We start from the raw sequence: 21,020 nt of genomic DNA on the forward strand, positions 1-21,020 counted from the left end.
TGTAGAGGCAGCGGAGGGAGGGAGGGAGAGAAAGAAAGAAAGAAAGACACAGTCTCATTTCTGCAGCTCAGAATGTGGTTCTCATTTACACCACCCTTGCAAAGACTTTAAATCCTAGCAAATTATGGTTTAGTTTTTATAACAAAGACAAGAGGTGCCCCATTCAAGGTCTTCACCACTGCAAGAAGCTATTTGTGATAACAGATTGTGGCGCCAGCAGATGCAAAGGTGATAAGAGCAGGACTGTCCATCTAAAGTTCTATGCAAGCCAGATTTTCACTATATTTTATCTGTATCACAATGAATGTTAGCTTTGAAGTAAAAAAAAAGTTATTGTTCCTCAAATATTGGTTGATATGAATTTTGAAACTAGGGCAGAGATGGGCCCTAGGTCAGTTCTCCAATACTTGTATGAACGTTGTTATTTTATAAGAACACTAGAGTGGCAAGCAATCCATGGGGTTTGTTCAAGAGGATGAGGACAAGAAATGACACCCCAACACTTCTACTTATGAGCTACCACTACAGACGAGCCATCTCAGAGCAGTAGTCTCTCTTAGAGCCAAGCTGAAAAGGTGTCTCGGCCAAGTCTATTAACCATCTGCGTCCAGTTATTATTCCCAACAATGCCTAGGAATGCATTCCAGGAGTTCCATAGTAAGTACTGAGAGATGGTCAATGCTGAAAAAGGACCTCTTGCATTACCTTTTCAAATGGTCCAGGAGAAAAAGGAATGTGACAAGGTTGGGTTCTGGAAGAGACAGCAGTAGGTTCAGCATACAGCTTTCCTTAGCAACTGGATCTGAAAGTGCTAGAGGAGGAGAGGGGGGAAAGCGTCAGGATGGGAGCACACAATGCAGCTTCACAAGGCATTGCAGGGAGGCTAGCCTGGCTCCTCCCACTCTCTTATGATCATTATAGTGAAGATTTTTTAAAATTCTGCAAGGCCTTTAGGCTGCAGGCCATTTTATGATTTTAAAAAATATTGGATTTTAATTGCATTTTATCGTTTCATATTTCTGAATGAAATAACAAAGGGTGGTATTAAACTAACAAAAAAACAAAGATTATTGCTGTCAACAGTCTTTCCCTATGTTATTTGCTCAGAGTAGCATCACTGAAATTAATGTACATAACTTAGTCAAGATCATTAATTCCCATGGGTCTGCTCTGAGCAAAACCCTATGCTATTGAGCAATCTTATATAAATAACAGTAACAATAATAAAGGTTGCATCCAGACAATTTGTTTATTGTGCATTTATTCTTATTTGTCTGTGGGGAGATTAGATTATGTCTGTTATTGATCATTCTGATTTGTTTGCTGGGAAGTTAGATAACTTTGTGTCAAAGCAAGTGTTATCCCACACTTTCCAGTGCATAGTCATGTCACTCAAGGTTTTGAGTCCTCAAGGAAACAGGCTTGTTGTGCAAGTCCTCTCAATCTGCTAGTATGTGATTGAATCCCCCAATCAAAAATAGCAACAGTCTAGAAGTGCCCAAAGTATATAATATGTTTCACTCAAGTTACAAAAAATACAATCCAGAGACCAAGCTCAATACAGGCACATCCTCACTGCTCCCCCAATCCATCCTGAACTCTGCTCCCTAACTTCTCTTGGGCAGCTGAATCCTTCCCTCTGCAGCATCAAGCTACACAGAGGTCCAGGAACTGACCTAATTTTGGTTTACAAGCTGCCTCCTAAAGAAGGCTTGAAACTTAATACATTACAAACTTGTGCCTCACAGACTGCAGAACCAAACCTGGCCCAGTTATTAGCCTCAGCTATGAAAAAAGAGGCCCAATTGCATGCTAGATATTATCAGAAAGGGATTGTTGTCCACTGCACTAATGGAAAACAGTGTACAGTTCTGGCTGGCACTTTTCAAAAAGGGGATTGTAGATCTGAAAGTCTGGAAGATGCAACAATATTATCAGCGGCCTGGAAACACTCCCCTACGAGAAAATGTTGCAATTTAAAATACTTAAAACATCAGGAATGTTAACGATTCTAAAGCAGTTACATTTCTAATGCTTTAAGTATTCTTGCATTATTTTGGGTAAGAGGATGCCCTGAAGGAGTTTCTGCCAAATATCTTCAGTCACATTTCCTCCCAATTGATTCAGCAATCCTGAAGTAGTATGTTTGTTAGTCATCATATTCGCACCAATGCCTTCAGCAAAGTTGGGATAGAGTTCATCTGTGAAGAGGGGCTCAGGCAGTTCTCTGAAGTAGAGCTTTAAGGTCCCTGCAATGGCATTCACATCCATTTCACTCATCATGACGGAGACATCTTTGTTATCTGAAATAGAGGGAGGGGAAGGGAGATGTGAGGGGAGCAGAGTTTTAGCTACTCGGGTGTTGCTTTTGAACTTCCTCTCTGCTGAATTTGTTTGCTCAATTCAAAAATGATGGTAGAGCTTTTGGAGGATCAGGAATATGCCATGGGCTTGCACACTCTGGCTGTGTACACATTAACATTTACCCTGGCTCCAGTGCGCTGCCACCACTGGTATTTGAAACAGTGCACACATGACAGTTAGCCACAATGCATACCTATCTTGCAGTTTCTTGAGAAATACTGCTGCTTGATGCATTGAACCAGCTTTTTTTTAATTTCAAAATGTAAACAACATACATTTCACAGTTAGGCTAAAGCATGCACATTAGAAACAACTGCATTGCAGATCACTTCCTTTTCTGCACTACTTCCATTGAGACAGGCCCTAGTAACTATTAGTAGAGTGAGTGGAGCACTTACTCTGTTCATTTTTAGTGGAAATTAAAACCTTAGAAGCTGATACTCACTGACATCAAAAGCAGCTTTCAGAGCCTGGATATCGGTGGCAACGCCAGAGACTCGGTAGATGCCCACCTCCTCCATGCCACGACGCTCAATCTCCTCCACACACTGGCGCACAATGTAAGGCACCTTTGATCTCTCTCTCCTACAAGAAGAGGTCCAGTTCAGTAAAGGCAAAGGCAATAATTGTGTGTGAACATACACACACAACAAGCAAGAAAGCCTTCGATTCCATGGAAAAACTGGAGGCTGCCTGCATTTGAAGACAGACATTTCTTTTTTCGGTATCATTTTGTATTTATTTTCAAAAGTAATACTAATACAAATTTAAAGAATTAATATGTCAAGAAATAAAAACAATAAAAATGTTGTTCAATGTGTACAGCTATTTATCTTTTTCAAAGTTATGTGCTATTTCTGATCTGCCCCTAAGCTTGTGAGTATCAGATTGAAGCACTTGGCAGCCCCTGATATGCCATGCTGCTCAAAAGTACAAAGTTTATTGATGTGCAGAAAAGTAAGAGGTCAAAGCACTGGCAGCTGCATTCTCCCACTCCAACACCATAAAATTCTAGTCATCAGTTCATACCATGGGTGCCAAACCATTCATCTGACTCCCGAGAATCACATGTTTTTATTTTCTTTTCAAAGTAAGGCTGATACCTGAGGAATCTAAAAATCCTCATTCAACTTCTCTATTTTTTAAAGATGTCAATTTAATATATGTGCTTTAGTAGTCCTGTTTCTGCCTACAGAATAATGATTCCCTCCCAAGTTCTCCAGTGCCAGCAAACATTCTGCTGGCAAATGAATCATGACTAAAGTTCAGGGGTTAAAACTAATATAGCACCATCCAGATGGTGTGAATGTTTTTTGAGTGTGGAGCATAATGGCTGCTCGGTAGCTTGGAAAATCCCGGGGTGAATCATCTCACAGGAGAGGAAGAGACCAAGGGTTGGTTCCGGAGCATGGCATAGCACATGATGTTCAAAGTAAACAAACTTGGGTTCCAAGCATATTTATGCACCTCTCAATGAACATGATGCAGCTTGCAAAACAGGTACTTCCCCCTCCCCTCAAAACTATCTGTTAGAAAACAGGCAAATTATATGTGTTAACTTTGTTCACTGTCAGGTCAGGGAAAAGGCCTTAAGGAAAAACCCTGGATTAAAAAAAATAATGATGAAATAACTCACTTGGTGACCACTGCAATTTTTACTCCAAATACGCCTGTTTGCTTGCGGGAAGGCATCCTCTTTAAGCTGAACTCTCTACTGGTGAACTTCACAGACAGCTTCACTTCAACCTTGAAGAAAAAGGAGATTCATAGCTACTCTTTCCAATAACAGAAATTCTTGTTGGATTTCTCTCATTCAAAAACAGTCACAATGAGTAACAGTGAATAGCACAGGGGCTTGGATCATCATCTGGGTGACCTGCTCTGTTCTGACTGAGTTACTTTCATACTCCATGTAAACTACTTTCCCTTGGGAAAACTACACAGAACAATGCACCCCCCTCTCAACTACATACCACATTAGTCTCTTGTCATTACAAACAGAGTTCTCTGACACTTCAAAACAACAAGCAAAAATGTCAAAAGGGGTAGAAATAACAAAGCTAATGTGGAAAGAAATGTGGTCTAATACAAACTGAAAACCAACAAGACTTTTCTAAGATTTTAGGCCAGGAGAGCCTAAAAAGTGGGTCTCCAGATGTTGCTGGACTACAACTCCCACAACCACTGACGCTCAATATATTGAGATCCACAGGTTAACCATCCCTGTTTTTAGCCTTACACTTGCAAAATTTTGTTTCTGGAGTTTACAGTTAGAATTGTTTCAGTAAAAACACTTAAGGTAAGACCTCTTACAGCTGCTTTTATTACTACTTTAAATTCTCATTTCTCAGTTTGTTTTTGTCTTATTTTGCATGTGGTTTACTGTTTCTTAAAATAAAATGTTAGCTTTTCTAAGTACATGGCAATGTGAAAAGCAGAATATAAAATATATAAATAATAGCAGCTATGCATAATGTGCAGCTTACCCAGGAAGAGACAATATTCAGACAGCAAGTCTCATTTGATATTCAATGAGCAGAGAGACTTTTGTATTCAGTAGCATTAACACCACAATGAGCAACAACTTGTAACTGAGGGTCAAATAATATTTTACATGATGCATGAGATTTTAATGTTCTTCGAAACTACTTATGTCTGAAATAATTACTATTTCATCTGAAGTAGCTTCCCCAACTAAACCACTTTTATCTGGTTAACTGGAGTTTATTGATACAGCTCATTGAAGAAACAAAATAAAATTAAAAAATCCTTCCTAGCTCATTGAAGAGACAGCGTGCGCAGATGCCCGTTCAAAATAGATTCCACTATGTGCCATTCTTTGTCAAAAAGCTATGCCAACATTGCATATATTTTAAAAGGGAGAACAGGACTTCAGTGGTTACAGGCAGGCAGCTCTGAGCCCTAGGGCATTTGATCTGCTGAGAAGTCCTCCAATACAAGCCACTGCCACTCCCATTCATTTCAGTGAAAATTGCAAAGGAGAATTCCAGAGTGCATTGTCCCCTTTGTTAAAAATTAGTGCCTGTAAGGGCACACAGTTGTGAGTGTTGTTTTGATTTTCCACACCAGGCATCAATAGGACCAAATAGTCAAGGTACCAATTTAATACGGCTGAGTTCTCTGAGAGGTCAAACAGGCTCCAGAGAAAGACCTTGTTGTGCAAGAAGCAGCCTGCATAACTACAAAGACAGCTAGGGTGGTCTGTTGCTGCGCCAGGAACAGGATGTGCGTATTCTGCATACGTCCAGATCCTCTGTAACATTATTGCATTAGAAATAAAACGCCTATCTTCCCCATGCAGGAGAAGTGCAGATTCTTAACAGAGAGCTTATGTGTTTTGGCAGTATGGGAGAATTTCCAACATAGAAAACTTATACATGCTGTTCCTATGCAACAATTGAATGCTCAAAGCCGCTCTGTATCTGTGTGCAAATGGAGACTGCACCCACGCAAGGAACAATCTATAAAGCTGGCTCCTCAACAGGCATGTAAACAGCTGCACAGGCCTAGCAAGCAGCTTGCTGTCGGGTGTTTTATATCATCATCTGCACGTGTGTGCAGATGTTACATCATGTCTGTGGAACAACTACATTTGAGTATGGGTCTTCAGTCACCAGGAGCACAAGACCTGAAAATCCAATCCAATCCAGAACAGAACAATCAGGAGCAGCCAGCTTGCATTTTAGAATTGTCTGTACTTACTCCATTCATCAATATGACAGTGCGTTGCCAGTCTTTATCTTGCAATGTCTGTGGATCCAGCTGAAAAATGGAGAGTTATTAGTGAGTTAGCAATCAGGTGCAGAGACCAAAGCGGTTGTATTGACTTACATAAATTAGTCAAATAATTTTATTATTTATACCCTGCCCATCTGGCTGGATTTCCCTAGCCACTCTAGGCAGCTCCCAACAGAGGACTAAAAACAGAATAAAACTTCAAACATTAAAAACTTCCCCAAAGAGGGCTGCTTTCAGATGTCTTCTACAAGTCAGATAAATTATTTATTTCCTTGACATCTGATGGGAGGGCGTTCCACAGGACGGGCGCTACTACCAAGAAGGCCTTCCATCTGGTTCCCTGTAACCTCACTTCTCGCAGTGAGGGAACCACCAGAAGGCCCTCGGAGCTGGAACTCAGTGTCCAAGCTGAACAATGGGGGTGGAGACACTCCTTTGGGTATTCTGGGCCAAGGCCATTTAGGACTTTAAAGGTCAGCACCAACACTCTGAATTGTGCTCGGAAACGTACTGGGAGCCAAATTTAATTAGGCCGGCATGCAAGTCACATATTTGCAGGATCAGAGATATCAGGAGAATCCTGCTAGCTTGTCCTTTAAAACAAATAGCAAAATTATAGCCCTCAACAGTTCTCAACATGAAAACCCTAGAACAGTCTTCCCCAGTCTGATGCCCTCTAGCTGTTTTGTGCTATAGCTCCAAACTGCCCCCATAGTCCAAAACAGCTGGAGGGCACCAGGTTGGCGAAGGGTGGTTTAGAAATACCTCAGTGCCCTTTCATCCATCACCCTCTTCTGCGTGAGTAAAAAAGATTCCAGAATGTTTGACAACGAAAGTCATGAAAGCAGCATAGTTTTGCAAAGCTAAGCAAATACATTCAACACATACCTTTATCTTTATCACAAAAATTTCAAAACAATTGTCTTTTATTTTTGCACACAATACACATGTCTGTCTCACAAGCCAGTGGAGGTTTTCTAGCAGAGACTGTGGTACCAATTCTGGTTTGCTGGGCTTGTTCATCAGCCTCCCTCTGGCCTGCCCCCCGAATCAGTTTTAGAGATTCAGGGCCAACTCCTCTCTCAGGCCTAGATGAAGTTGTAAACCTGTCTCTAAATTATGCCGCTCAGATGACTGCAAGTTGGTTGAGTGTGTTTGTATGATAATGCTCTTCTTCCACACATGAAAATTCCATAGGCCCAGAAAACTAGCATGCCAGGAAAACAGCTGGAAAGTTTTCAACATGCAATGACTTTTTATTTATTTATTTATTTTGGTAAAGGGAGGAGCGTTCAACAATCTGAGGCCCCACTTGAGTCCTGAAGTGGCACAGGTTCACCACTTCATCGCTGTTTGTGAGAATTAGCCCTTTGCCTCAACCTGTTGAGACCCCCCACTATCATTGCTAATAAGTGGAAGCAGTTTCTCTATCCACACATACAGCACAAAGCAATGGGAAGGTGGAGGGTGGGGAGAGAGAGAGAATGAATGAATGAATGAGTGAATGAATGAATGAATGAATGAATGAATGTAAGAGTAAAGCCAACCTTTCCTTGTAGTACTCTGCCACAGACTCGGGGCCACAGAGTGTGGCTTCTTTTATGTGTGGTACATTTCTTCGGTAAATCCAGCAGAGTCCTGCAGCTACAGCTGTAGCAGAAATGCTTGAAGACTCCCTGAGTGGTGGAGTGGGTCATCAGCAGCTCCCACATCTCTTACTGTGCCGTGTGCTCTTATTGTGCTCTGCAGCCCAGTGTTGTCCCTCTAAGTCTGCTCTTGCTCTGCCAGGGGCTTTATAATGAGAATATTCTTCCTGGAGGACCTGCCCACTTCAGTTTGGGCAGCCAAGGTCCCAATGAGCTGTTTGTTTTTCCTTCCCAAAAGAGTTTATGGGAAGGGAGGCAGAATTTTCCCTCAACAAGCTTTGTATTTTCCCAGAATCGAGGGGAAATGGCTTCTGAAGTATCTGGTTTCCTTTGTGGAACTATTGAGCTCACCTCCACCCCCATGCGACTGCTTTCTGGAGCTGACATAGATAGCCCTTCACAACACCATTCTCACAAGATGCAATTAATCTGCTGCTCATGCCCTGTACTTCTGTGCCATATAAAATTGCAGAACTTGCTCCCGAAGGGGAGCAAGTTCACCTAAAATGCAACTCATGTCTAAAACAGGCATGATTTACTGTAAGTCACTTTGAGTTTTTATGAAAAATGAAAACCTGGGGTGGTGGTGAATCTTCTACATAAATAAGTGAAAATGCTACCTGAGGTATTCTTTGGGGATTCAACAGGTAAAAGCTGTCTGGGATGAGGGCAGAGATTCCAAAGTTAGGCATGAAGTGCCACCAATGGAAGGAAATGGTACTTCTACACAACAAGTGCCACCTTCTTGCACCCAACAGCAGAGCATGAATACAAGACTCAATGCAAGAATGCAAGACTCAATGTTGTTGTTTTTTTAACTACTGATGGGAGAGTTCTATTCAAATAATCCTGAAATCAGTTTGGTATTTATGAGCTCTCCCAGCAAGCACTCAGAAAAAGTCCATCTCTTTTCCAAGAATTCTTTCCCAGTTCAAAATCTCGTGCATACACATAATTGCCATCTAAATGTGCTTTAGAATCATAGAGTTAAAAGGGACCCAAGGATCATCTAGTCGAACCCCCCAATGCCATCTGGAGGGCACCAGGCTGCAGAAAGGAGAGGAAAAGGCATGCGCACCACCATGGGCTCCTTGGAATCATAGAATTGTAGAGTTAGAATGTACACAAGGGTTATCTAGTCCAACCCCCTGCAATGCAGGAATTTCAACTAAAGCATCCATGCCAGATCCATGGGGGAAAGGTGGAATATAAATGTAATAAATAAATAAAAGGATATGCTCTAACCATTGAATGATGGGCCCTCCCCCTTTAAAAAATAATCACCCAATGTAGAGTAATTTACCAGCAGTCCAGTAAAGTGCTTCTGTTAAAGAACCTAAACAATAAGCAGCTAAAAAAAGAAGATTTGGGAAAAAATATTTAACTGGCCCATTGGAGGAGGAAATATCAGCCCTGATAAGGCCACTGGGAGGAATGACAAAGATACAACAGGAAGGATATGTTTAAATGAATTATATTCCGTAACAGCAGCTTTGCCATTCCAAGCTGGCCAGACAAGCTGCTTACATGATCAACAAGGGTGGTGCAGTGGGGAAAGGCAGACCAGCCAGCCAGTCTGGAAATAAAAACAAAAAAGTGGGTAGCAAACAGTTTTAACACAGACATAAAAGTCACTCTTTTAATCCTGTTTATAGTGTGACTGAGTAGAAATCCCATATGAATCACCCGTGTGGAGGACAACTGTTCTGCATGGACACTTTGGACAACACAATTTCCCTGCAACAAAGCAGTGGCAAAATCACAATGCTGCACCACTGACACCATCCATGCCTTTGGGTGAATTCACTTTTCTGCTACTACATGGCAAGTCTTGCAATTGCCCCAAAGTGTAATCTGCATGCCAGCTGGCTTTGTGGGAGGGCTTCTTCATCTCACAGACCACAATGCCTTTGTCAGGATTGAAGATAAAAAGTATCTAGATTGTTAACTTGTAGCCAAGGAACCCCAAGCACATTTGGCTCTTTCTCAAAAAGGACCCTGTAGATGCTACCAAAATCACGAAGAAATGGGATTAAAATGCACGTGTCCATTTAATCTCGGTAGTAACAAGTCAAAGATACTATTAGTCCAGTTACGGAATGCTGAGATAGCTATATTTCTACCCACACAGACATTCTCAGACTCGATCGCAGCATGTACTCTGAAAAACCAACAAGATGGCCAAAGAAAGACTAGAAAGAGCTATACATGCCAGAAAATCTGCTCACTTTGCTTATGTTAAACTGCAAAATAAGACTTGAAAGACACTGCTAGAGTGTCCCTGCCATTGGACAGAAGAAATCATGGAAAAGAAATGCAGATATTTTGGGGACTGAAGACCACCGTGTGAACTGGAAAGACAGGTAGAAAATTTGCTGAAGTAGAACTACTGAATAGAGGTCTTGCTAATCCTACAGTTAGAGACTTTGTCATAGTACAAATAAATATGACTGCTGAAAATATGATTTTGCAGCTAGGAGCTAGTGTCACATCTAGATCACCAACTTTGCACCATCTGGGTTCTGCTGAACAGCAAGAGGAGTATGTACACTTTATGCAAAGCGACTGCCTTCTTGATTTAGTACAGCTTTCTTCGATCTGGTACCCTCCAGCAGTTTTGAACTACAACTCCCATCAGCCTCAGACAGTACAGTAATGCTCCCATGAGCTCTAGCATACAGTCATGCTGCTTGGGAGTTGTAGGCCAAAGCAGCTGAAGGGCAGCAAAGTTTGATTTAGTGGGAAAGAGTTATTAATTTGACCAGGAAATCTATAACCAACAAAGGAAAGACACTGCATTGGTGGTCTACACAACCCACTAAGTCCCCAGTGATGTCTGCAGTGTCTGTGGAGGGGCTTCTCCAAGGTATACATGCTGCCTCTTGTGTGTCAGGTATCTTCCTGCTGTCAGGTATCCATCCCCAGGCTTGTCTCCTCCTGCAGAAGCAGCTCTTGACTGATAAACTGAGTAGGCCTCTCACAAAGAGAGGTGGGTATGCAGGCAGCATGCAAAAAATCCTCCTATCAGTGTTCTGCTATAATCACAATACAGTCGTACCTTGGAAGTCTAACAGAATCCGTTATGGAAGTCCATTCAACTTCCAAAACGTATATGACAGGTAAGAAGTTAAGAGGTCCAGTAGGTGGACTATGTATTCTGCAAAATTAGATTAAAAACTGAAGGAGCGCATAGAACACACCTTGGATTTCACTTTAACAGTGACATCAAATGCTACAGGAAGTGACATACATAAAATAAATGCAGAGTGACAGCAAGTAGCTTCAATTTGTAGCATGAATGAAAAGCTGGAGGGCTTTAAGAGAATTACATTCCAAGCAAGACCTTCTCCAAATTCCAATGTAAACAGAAACCTCCAGCAAATAAAACAGTAAACCCCAACAAAAGAAAAGAGCTGCTCATTTTCCAGAGGCGGAGAGACCAAATGATGGAACAGGAAATGTTAAATTGCTGCCTATTGCTTCTGTAGAAAACAGCCGTGCTTTTAAAAACAGAGAGTTGGTTGATGGCTTTCCTTCCTATTCAGCTAGCCCTCCCCCCCCCCCACACAGAGAGAGAGAGAGAGGTAAAGCTAATAAACAGTCCCAGCTCTGGTCACCAAGGCTCACTGCCTTCACCACAGTACAAAGAGCTGCATGATTCACAAATCCCAGAAGTGAGAGGGTGAGATTTCCAGTCAAGATAATAGCTGATTAGCAACACGCAATTGGATAGTTAAGCAAGAATAATTTATACCCAGCTCTAACAGACAGAGGGGTGGAAAACTTCATGTCTGACATCATCCAGAGGTCTTACAAGTTCCAAAGAAAGAGCACTAGATTTTCTCAAGGGTAGGCTTTGATATGAAGAAATATATCATCAGGAAAAGACCAAAGGCTGATCAAGCACCTAAGTGGTTCATTCAGATGAGCATGTCCTCTAAACAGGGGTGGTAGCCTGCTTTCAGTCACGCCTCTCTGTTTACTTCTTACTGCAGTCTTCTCCAAGCTGGTGCCCTCCACAAGTTTTGTACTACAACTCCCATCAGCCCCGGCCAGCATTACTACATTGGGCTTCTCACCACCTTTCTGTGTGGCTATGGCTGCCCCTATTTTGCTTTTTACAAGTTGTGGATCAGTGCACATGGAGCCCAGATATCCTGTACAGATATGATGCTCTAAATTAGGGATGGGGAAGTTGCAACCCTCCAGATGTTATTCCCATCACCACTGGCCATTGGCCATTCTGGGTTGGGTCAATGGGGGTTGGAGTCCAACATCTGGAAGGCCACCTGTTCCTGACCCTATGCTTTAAAGAAACACGGCCATCTTGCCTTTACAAAGGAATGTATTCCAACAGCCCACCTGGATTTGGCCTTTGCCCATGATTCGGTCTGTGGTCTCTCCATCTTCTTTGGTAAGCTTGGTTTTGTTGTAACACTTCTCATAGCACAAGATTCGCAGTGTCTGTGAACCCTCCAGTTCTATCTCAAATTCCTGCAGGAGAAGAACAGCAGTTGAGTTAATCAAGATTCACTCTTCATAGCAAAGATAGCTAGATGCTTTGAAGGACAACTCGTATAAGCCCCAGCCAGCATGGCCAATGGCCAGAGATGATAAATTCTGTAGTCCAACAATATCTGGCAGGCACCACACTGGCTACCCATGCTGTAGCTCTCAAAATCCTAACATCACAGAGATTTATTGGGAAATCAGGAAAGGGCACCCTGAAGATTTTGTCTCATTCTGTTTCCCACCTGGGGAGTTAGAACTAACAACTTCTGTGCAATTAAAACAGTTTTCTGTCTGCATAATCTATAAACCTATAAGATGGTTACCCAAGGAGGGGGTTGTGCACTTTGCTGGCAACGGGAGGTGGGCTTTTTATTAACCAAACTTCTGGAGCCTCCACCTAACATAAGAAAGGCAGCAATAAAAAATGCAATATGAAACAATGAAAGGTATAAAAAACTTAACAATAAAATTAAAACATGGACATAAAAAACTTTTAAGAGGACTAGATCATAAGACACATAAGACAATGATAACTGTCACACCCTTTGTCTCTTCCAGAGGGAGACTAATTCTTGGCTTTGCCGGGAAAGATACTGCAACTTCCATATTTCCTGAGGAAAGGTCTTTTGTAAATTACCGTACTTAGAGGTTTTCTACAGAGTAAGTGGCATGTACACTTTGTTAAACAAAATAAAAATCTTGATGAGCTAAACTACTATAATAGGTCTCTAAATAAGAACACAGAAACCCTCTAGTGCAGCCTTCTCTATCTTGGCATCCTCCAAATGTTTAGGAGTGCAATTCCCAACATCCATAGTGGCTGGGGCTGATGAGAATTGTAGTCCATATTATCTACAGGGAACCAGGATGAGGAAGGCTGTACTAGAATAAAAAACAGCAATAGGGGTAGCTGCTCTTGCAAGCTGTGCCACTGCCCAGTTCTCAAAAGAAAGACTGTTCTGCTTCTGGCTATTTCCCCCTTCACTTTCATAAGTCATTCAAAACCAATTCAATGGAGCTGCCTGATTCACTGTTACTCAAAAGCAGCCCTCAGGAATACAGCCCAAGACTAACCACTCTAAGCAAGCCACAGCATTGGCCTTGAGCTTTCCCCACTCAGTTAATGCTGCAAGTCAGTTGTTGTTGTTATACTATTTATTTATAACCTGCTTTTTCCTCTGATGGGACTCTTTCCACATACAAGATGCAACTGTGGCATTCACATCTAAGACTCAATATGCTCTCCTACTGAATTTTCAAAGAGGTGGATTTAGATCAAAACAGTCTGATGCCTATAGAAGGGGAAATCCAAAAGGGTAATTCTCCCCCCTGCCTTACTGAAACAAATGGGAGGGGGCCACAAGGGCACTGCCACACTTGGCCCCCAAATTAGACAGCTGAATTTCGTTATGACCACTTTTCAAATGGGATTAATTCTTGGAACCATTTGCACAGTAAGATGGAAGGTCCCATCCTATTAGGAGCAGGCCATGACAAAAAATCTACAGGAATGTACAGGAACCTCCCTGATGCACCACATAAGGAGAAAGCATTTTAAATGTGTACAAACAGAACCTTCTCTTGTCAAAGACTCTGACTATGAGAGGTGGTGATCACACAAAGCCCAGAGCACCACTACAGCCTACCTCATTCCAGTTGGGCTCTGCTGTGTCTCTGTAAACTCTCGTTTTTGCCTTGTTCACGAAGTACCCAAAGGAATCCACTTCTAAAGTGCAGTAGAGGTCTAGGAGGAGGATGACAAAGAAGCAATGGCTCGGTTAGGGTCACCAACATCTCTTGCAGTTTCCTTGGCCAGCTGGGTCAGACCACGTGCTCACACTCAATCTGACTGCTAGTTGTTCCATGCAACAGCGATCTACACTTTGGAGCACCTCCCCAAATAGGGTGCTTCCTTCAGTCCCATGGTGGTCTCTGCTGACACCTGATATTTGGAGCATGAGGGCTACTCTTCTCTCCTCAAGTGTCTCAGTTTCCAAAACCACTCCAAGGCAAAGATTATATTGCAAGCTCATTCCCATTCTTGACAATTACCCACAAGGTTGATTCGTAAAACCCAACCTCAAATGGTGGAAGAATTTATTAAATTTCATTCTGTCATAGAAAACCTTCCTAACATGCCAGGCGTCAGTCACCAAGCTGTCACCACTGTGCATTTTAAAAGGCTTCCAGGATAGACTCCCCACACAGAAACACACCCCCTGGCAGACAGCGGCATAGGCTGAATTGGCCAGATGGGAGACCAGTTGGCCATCCATCCCTTGAGCCCTCCAAAGGTCAACTCTCCTGACTACCACAAAAATGCCAACTAGGTGTGCTGCGACAACCACCTTCATATGTGTGCCAGCTATATAGCTGCAGAGAGAAAGTGCATTGATTGGGCTGTGCAAGAAGCCATTTCACCACTGCACTGCATCTGTGGAAGCACAACAACAAAGGAGTATAGGAAGCAGCTGCCTTAAACCAAGACAGAGAATTTGGTCTGTCTAGCTCAGTACTGTTTACACTGACTGGCTGCAACTCTTCAGGGTCTCCCATCACTTCCATAACATTATATTCCATTGTTATGGCAGCACCACCAGTGCCTCCTGTGGGCAACCAGAGGCCTGCTTGAATCCAGAGTGGGGCTTTCATTTGGTTGCTAGCCGCAACACCAAATCATACTTAGAATGACGTTAATCCAGCTCTTTGCATTCCTACACAGCTACCATGCAACTACCACTCACTTGAGCTCTGCTTGAAACCGCTGGCTGAATGGACAATGACGTTCAGGAACCCATAGAGACCAGGGGACTCATCATCTGTGTTCAAAAACATATAAATGTGATAGTTAAATTGGCTCTGGGAGTTCAGTGGGAAAGACAGATGAAATCCCCCTATATATGTTAACACAGCAAGAATTCAATTTCTGTGGAGTGAATGTGTGTGTTTAAAGACTGTAAGCACATTTATCCCAGATTTAACAACCTTCTATGTATGTTATTGTGGCTTGGGGAAAAGATCTGCTCCATAATCTATTGAAATTTAGTTTCACAATGTTTATATCTCCGAACATAGGAAATTTGACTATGCCACATCCCAAAATCCAGGGAGCATGAACAAGGCTTCTGGGCTGAGAGTGAGACACTGCCTTTTTAAGACACTGTTTTTCACCATTACGACGACTAAAGCTGGTGGCTGGCTCCATGCCTATGTCTGGGAAGTGAACTGGGACTGTGTACTTTTATTGCTATGCAATGGTATAGATCCAACACACACATTAGACACTAGCAGCCACTTGGAAATCATCCCTCTGAGTGCTGCCCACTGTTGTTGAAGGCAAGATAGTGGGGTCAAGAGCAATGGCAGATGAGGCCAATTGGTTCCAGGGTTCTCACCTTCTTTGTTTATCGTGAGGGGGATGTGGTGCACAGTCTGAAGTTTCACACAGGAATTGGTCAGCATCTGGAGCTCCACTGAAGTCAGCGAGAAGCTTTTGAAACCTACAATTCAGAGGAGAATGGGTTTTTAATCTCCTGCAAACTTGGGAAGAAAGGTGTAGGCCGGTAATGCTGACCTCTTTGCTTTGAGTATTATTGCCACAAAGACACCCACAAGGGATCCTCAGGAATGATCCTGGGAATAGAATACTACGATTCCCGGTTTTCCTAGAAAAGGTCAGGCAGATAGCCAACTCCTACCAAACAATTTGCCACATGGATGCCCTTGTGGGAATCATGCAGAAGCCTTTTCTAATAAACCTGGAGAGCTCCCTCAACAAGTCACCTGCTCCTTACTGGGAATGATGGCTGGACTAGGTAGTTCCAGTTACAGGTAGGTAGCCATGTTGGTCTGCCATAGTCAAAACACAATAAACAATAAAAAAAATCCCTTCCAGTAGCACCTTAGAGACCAACTAAGTTTGTTCTTGGTATGAGCTTTCATGTGCATGCACACTTCAGATACACTGAAACAGAAGTCACCAGACCCTTATATATAGTGAGAGAGTGGGGAGGGGTATTACTCAGAAGGGTGGTGGGAATGGGGGATTGGCTGGTGGGTGTGGAAAACCTGTTGACGACTGTTAATGACTGCAATTAGTCTTAAAGGAAAAAGCAAGGGGTGAGATGGCTAAAGATAACTTTGTCATATATAATGAGATAAGAATCCAGTGTCTTTGTTCAGACCAGGTCTCTTCATGTTTTAAGTTTGGTAATGAGTTGCAATTCAGCAACTTCTCTTTCCAGTCTATTTCTGAAATTCCTTTGTATTAAGACAGCTACTTTGAGATCTTGTATAGAATGTCCTGGGAGATTGAAGTGTTCACCTACTGGTTTCTCTGTTATGTGATTCCTGATATCAGATTTATGTCCATTTATCCATTGGCGGATAAATGGACATAAATCTGATATCAGGAATCACATGAGCTTTCGTGTGCATGCCACCACCCTCATACCAAGCTCATACCAAGAACAAACTTAGTTGATCTCTAAGGTGCTACTGGAAGGATTTTTTATTTTTTATTTTGTTTGGACTAGGTAGTGTCACTGCATCAGTACTGAGCACAGAACTGTAGAAGTTTCTGCCTACATGAGGACAGCATGCTGGGAGTCCCCATCCTTGGAGTCTCACTGGAGTGGAGGGGAAGCACCTGGAAGGTGCTGATTCACAGAAACACATCTGTATCTGACCCAGGCCACAGTCAAGAAAGGCCCGCACATCTACACGTGGGACATTCGACAACCCTCTCACAAAAGAGTGGCATGTTCAGCCTTAGACATGCAGAAGGGCCAGCCCCAAGACACCCCCCCCCCCATTTTCTCCAAGCCCAGGATGCCTGTTGGTCAAACCAGGGAAGTCAGAGCATAGGCACGTACATTTCTTCTGCTGCTCCCGGATGATCTCTCGCCACTCTGCCCGTTCGTAGTCAGATGAGATGAGGAATGTGTAACTCTGAGTGACAGAGAAAAAGAGGCCCAAGGATTATTTATTTTATATTGCCTTATCCAACAGCTAAATTATGTACAAAAAGAACAATCTAAAGTGTTAAAATAAGATTATACAAAGTTCATAATACAGCCAACATATATCCCTGCCACCCAATTTTTATTTAATTTTCTGCAAGACTAACAGCATTTTCCTGGACAGTAAAAATCAACTTCATGTGTCTTACTCTACAAGTTTTGGCTCAAGCAGCCATTGAGTTGTACCATCTTGGAATGATGTCCTGAGGTTTGGTGTCTTAGGGGTATATGCAACCATTCACAGTGCTCTTCATTGTGCAGTGAAAATAACCTTTCACCTGTTGGTGTGTTAAATGCATTGTGCTGCAAAGGGTTTTGTCTTTTCTTTAAAAAAAACAATACGGTAATCTGGTTATACAGTAATTTTGTTTTCTTCCTTTTTGGGGCTGATGAACTCCCCCCCCCCCCAAACAAAAGAAATCAGCCATTTGCATGCTTGCCTTCTTGCCAGGTTGTTCCTTTCAGGTAGTGTTGAAATGTTTTTTTTTATATAAATGCATACATTTCATGACGTGAAGAAAATAGTTCCCTGTGTTTGGAAAATCTTGGTGAAGGTCTAAACAGTGTCAACGTTAACAGCTAAGACTTGCATGACGTCAACAAAGCCATCTGTCTTTGAGGGTACAAAGTGCACAGAGCATTTAATCCAGAGTCTGTTTCCCTTGCAAGGGTTTACACAGCCTGCCATCAGCTCTGCCCATATTCTATTCAATTACAAAGAGCTCCCAAAAGATCACAAGATCCTGCGTCATTCACTAGCAGCTGGGCTTAATGTTCTAATTTGCCAGCCTTCAGCTTCAGAGATAATGGTCTTTTTTGCATTCATTATACTGTGGGAGTAAATTTTATGTTGTGAACCACCCTGTGATCTTCGGATGCAGGGCAGTATACAAATTTAATAAATAATGATAGCGATAAAAAATGAAAGCAGCCATTGATTCATTTTGCTGCTTCCGTAGTGAGCACTAAGTGCTCAACAGGTATGCTCTGTTCACTCAATTTTTATGGGGCATGTGCAAGACGCCATGAACAAAACACCACCTCTCATGGTTCCCTCTGTTCAGCCCCATTCTTTGCCAGTGAGCTGAGATGCCCACAAGGCCTCTCACCTTGCCATTGCGGTTATGCACTCGGAATGCCATGTTAGGAGACATCAGTAGAAGCAAGGATTCCTGCTCCGAAAGCTTCTTTTTCAACCTCTCCATATTCTTGCTGCCCTTATTAGCCCTCTGAGGAAGAGAAAAGCCCAAGAGGTAATGAGATCATGTTCTTTTACAACTCAACAGATGCAGGAACTTGAAGTTCACAAGAATCTCAATAATTTGGTTCCTTAAACCAGAAGTGGAGGTACTGGTTTTAACCTATGAAGCCTTACATGGTTCAGGACTCCAAGGAATATCTTTTCCCATACAAAGTTGCCCATGCCAACAAAGCAATGGGCCTTTTTAGTAGTAGCCCCCTAACAACTAAATTCTCTTCCCAGGGAGGCTTGCCTAGCACTGACACAGACATATTTTCGGCACCATGCAAAGATGTTTCTCTTCTATTTGAGTGTGTGTTTTCCTTAGCAGCTCTTGGCAGTATTAGGGTGGTGTGACTTCTATTAGGGGATGGAGGGATTGTTTTCATGGTTTGATTACCTCAAATTATGCCTCACTTTTAATTATTTTGTTTTTCATACGTTTTATTGCGCTATGAAACTTAAGTTCCTAGTTCAAATCTCTACAAAGCCACGCAATGAGGCAAATCAGTACCTCTCATCCTACGGCTCTTACAGAGGCTGTTGGAAAGGTTGTTAATATATCATTGAAAACAGATATAACTGCCAAGCACTATTCGTATTTCTTATTCTCCTCCTCCCCTCTGCTTTTACTTTTTCCCGTTGGATGTCACTCTTCAGTTGAGAAATCTTGATCTTCATAGCATCCAGCTCCTCATCTGGCACAAGGGAGATGTTCGGCACTGCCTCGGAATCGTCCACCATTTGAAAGCTGAGGTCTGAGAGTGGAATGTACCATTTGCAGTCATACTGCTGGCTTTTCCTGCAAGTAGGAAAGCAGAATGTTAGCCAGCTTGTCCCTCTGCTGCCCTTAAGCAATTTAGCCCCCACAGACTTGCAGGACGATGTCCTCCTCCCTGAAGCAGCCCCTGCCTCCTCCCTGAAGCTGATGCTCCCTGCCTTATGCACTCCAGCGTTACAGGCCCATACTACAAAAGGAATCTTTCCTTTTGGCAACTTGCCTAAACACCTTCCAGAATGCTGTAAAACCCATCCGGCCTTTAGAAGCCTTTCACACGTTCATTTTCCTGAGATGAATGTTAACACCCAAGTCAGGAAAAATGTGTTGAAATGCAAGAAAATAAACTTGGTTCCCATGGAAGTGGCCAGTGTGAGGAGGTGCATGGCTCTCTGACTGACATATACAGTCGTACCTTGGAAGTTGAACAGAATCCATTCAGAAAGTCCGTTTGACTTCCAAAATGTTTGAAAACCAAAGCGCGGTTTCTGATTGGCTGCAAGAAGCTTCTACAGCCAATCAGAAGCTGTGGAAGCCCTGTCAGATGTTCGGCTTCCAAAAATAGTTCGCAAACCAGAACGGTCACTTCCAGGTTTGCAATGTTTGGGAGCCAAAACGTTTGAGAACTAAGCTCTTCGAAAACCAAGGTATGACTGTATGCTCTTTCTGCTATATGATGTACTACCAACAGCACTGCCATACTTAGAAGCTGGATTCTGTGCCAGCTCCAGGTTCCAAGGGCAGGCCCCCATGCAGCAGCACAGACAGCAATCAATCTGGGAGGTTCCAAACCAAAGAGAGGAGCCAGAGCTCAAACATGCTTGGCAGTTTCACCCTCTTAAGTGGAAGTCCTCCCTCCTAATCTGGTTGTCTGCAGTTTCTCAGAGGTAATGGAAAGGTACCCTGCACATGTTCAGAGGCATCTGAGCTGGAGAAGAACAAGGGCTGGCCTCTCCATTGGGAGGATCACTTCTGCTCCAGTTTGGTGCCTTGCCTCTGCTGCACCTGGCAGTTGCCCAGCTGTTCTTGCCCACCCCCTTATGCAATGTATACACATGGTCCTTCACATGGAGCCCACCCAGGAGAGCCTCACCCTCCAATCTGCTTCTTGAGCTTTGCACAGAGGAACAGATCAGTGAAGAGGAAAACATGGCGCAGCTTACGGGCTCCCTCGACCAGCTCCACCATGAAACTGTCCTTCATGAGCTGACGGTGCTGCCAAAAAAAGGAAGGGAGAGGCAAGGGTCAGAAATGGAGACTGGGATAAGAGACAGGTGTTGGCCACTGCCAAGGCCAGCATCAAGAGTTGGCCTGTTTGGGCATCAGCTGAGGGCCCTCCCCACAATACCCCAACAGGGGCCCACTGACAAGCTCCCTAGACTTGCTGTAATGAGGAAGGCCCATGGACAAAAGTTGGTGTGGGTGATGGGGCATGAGAATGACCATAGCTCAGTGGTAGAGCATCTGCCTTGCATGCAGAAGGTCCCAGGTTCAATCCCCAACATTTCCCCATAAGGCTGGGAATTGCCCCGTCTGAAACCCAGGAGAGGCACTGCCAGTCAGTGTATACAATACCAATCTAAGTGGACCAATGGCCTGACTATGCATAAGGCAGCTTCCTATGTTCCTATGAAAGAAAGGTGCTGGGGAACTGGAGGAGAAAAGATGTGATAGGGAGCTACAGGATCAGACCAAGGAGG

General features: G+C 43.1%; 1 protein-coding gene across 1 annotated transcript in view; it reads right to left on the bottom strand.

Moving 5' to 3' along the window:
- Positions 1 to 21,020, bottom strand: part of BCR (BCR activator of RhoGEF and GTPase) — an 82,060-nt gene that overhangs the window by 1,498 nt on the left and 59,542 nt on the right. Inside the window, exons 9-21 of the mRNA XM_033136143.1 lie at positions 20,414 to 20,535; positions 19,176 to 19,344; positions 18,412 to 18,531; positions 17,156 to 17,231; positions 15,677 to 15,781; positions 15,026 to 15,100; positions 13,928 to 14,025; positions 12,132 to 12,263; positions 6,088 to 6,147; positions 4,001 to 4,110; positions 2,810 to 2,949; positions 2,169 to 2,303; positions 706 to 811 (exon numbers count right to left, since the gene is read on the bottom strand). Coding sequence (XP_032992034.1) covers positions 706 to 811; positions 2,169 to 2,303; positions 2,810 to 2,949; positions 4,001 to 4,110; positions 6,088 to 6,147; positions 12,132 to 12,263; positions 13,928 to 14,025; positions 15,026 to 15,100; positions 15,677 to 15,781; positions 17,156 to 17,231; positions 18,412 to 18,531; positions 19,176 to 19,344; positions 20,414 to 20,535 — 1,448 coding nt within the window. The remainder of the gene's footprint in view (positions 1 to 705; positions 812 to 2,168; positions 2,304 to 2,809; positions 2,950 to 4,000; positions 4,111 to 6,087; positions 6,148 to 12,131; positions 12,264 to 13,927; positions 14,026 to 15,025; positions 15,101 to 15,676; positions 15,782 to 17,155; positions 17,232 to 18,411; positions 18,532 to 19,175; positions 19,345 to 20,413; positions 20,536 to 21,020) is intronic.

Source organism: Lacerta agilis, chromosome 17 (genome assembly GCF_009819535.1).
Source record: "Lacerta agilis isolate rLacAgi1 chromosome 17, rLacAgi1.pri, whole genome shotgun sequence".
In the NCBI taxonomy this organism is placed as follows: domain Eukaryota; kingdom Metazoa; phylum Chordata; class Lepidosauria; order Squamata; family Lacertidae; genus Lacerta; species Lacerta agilis.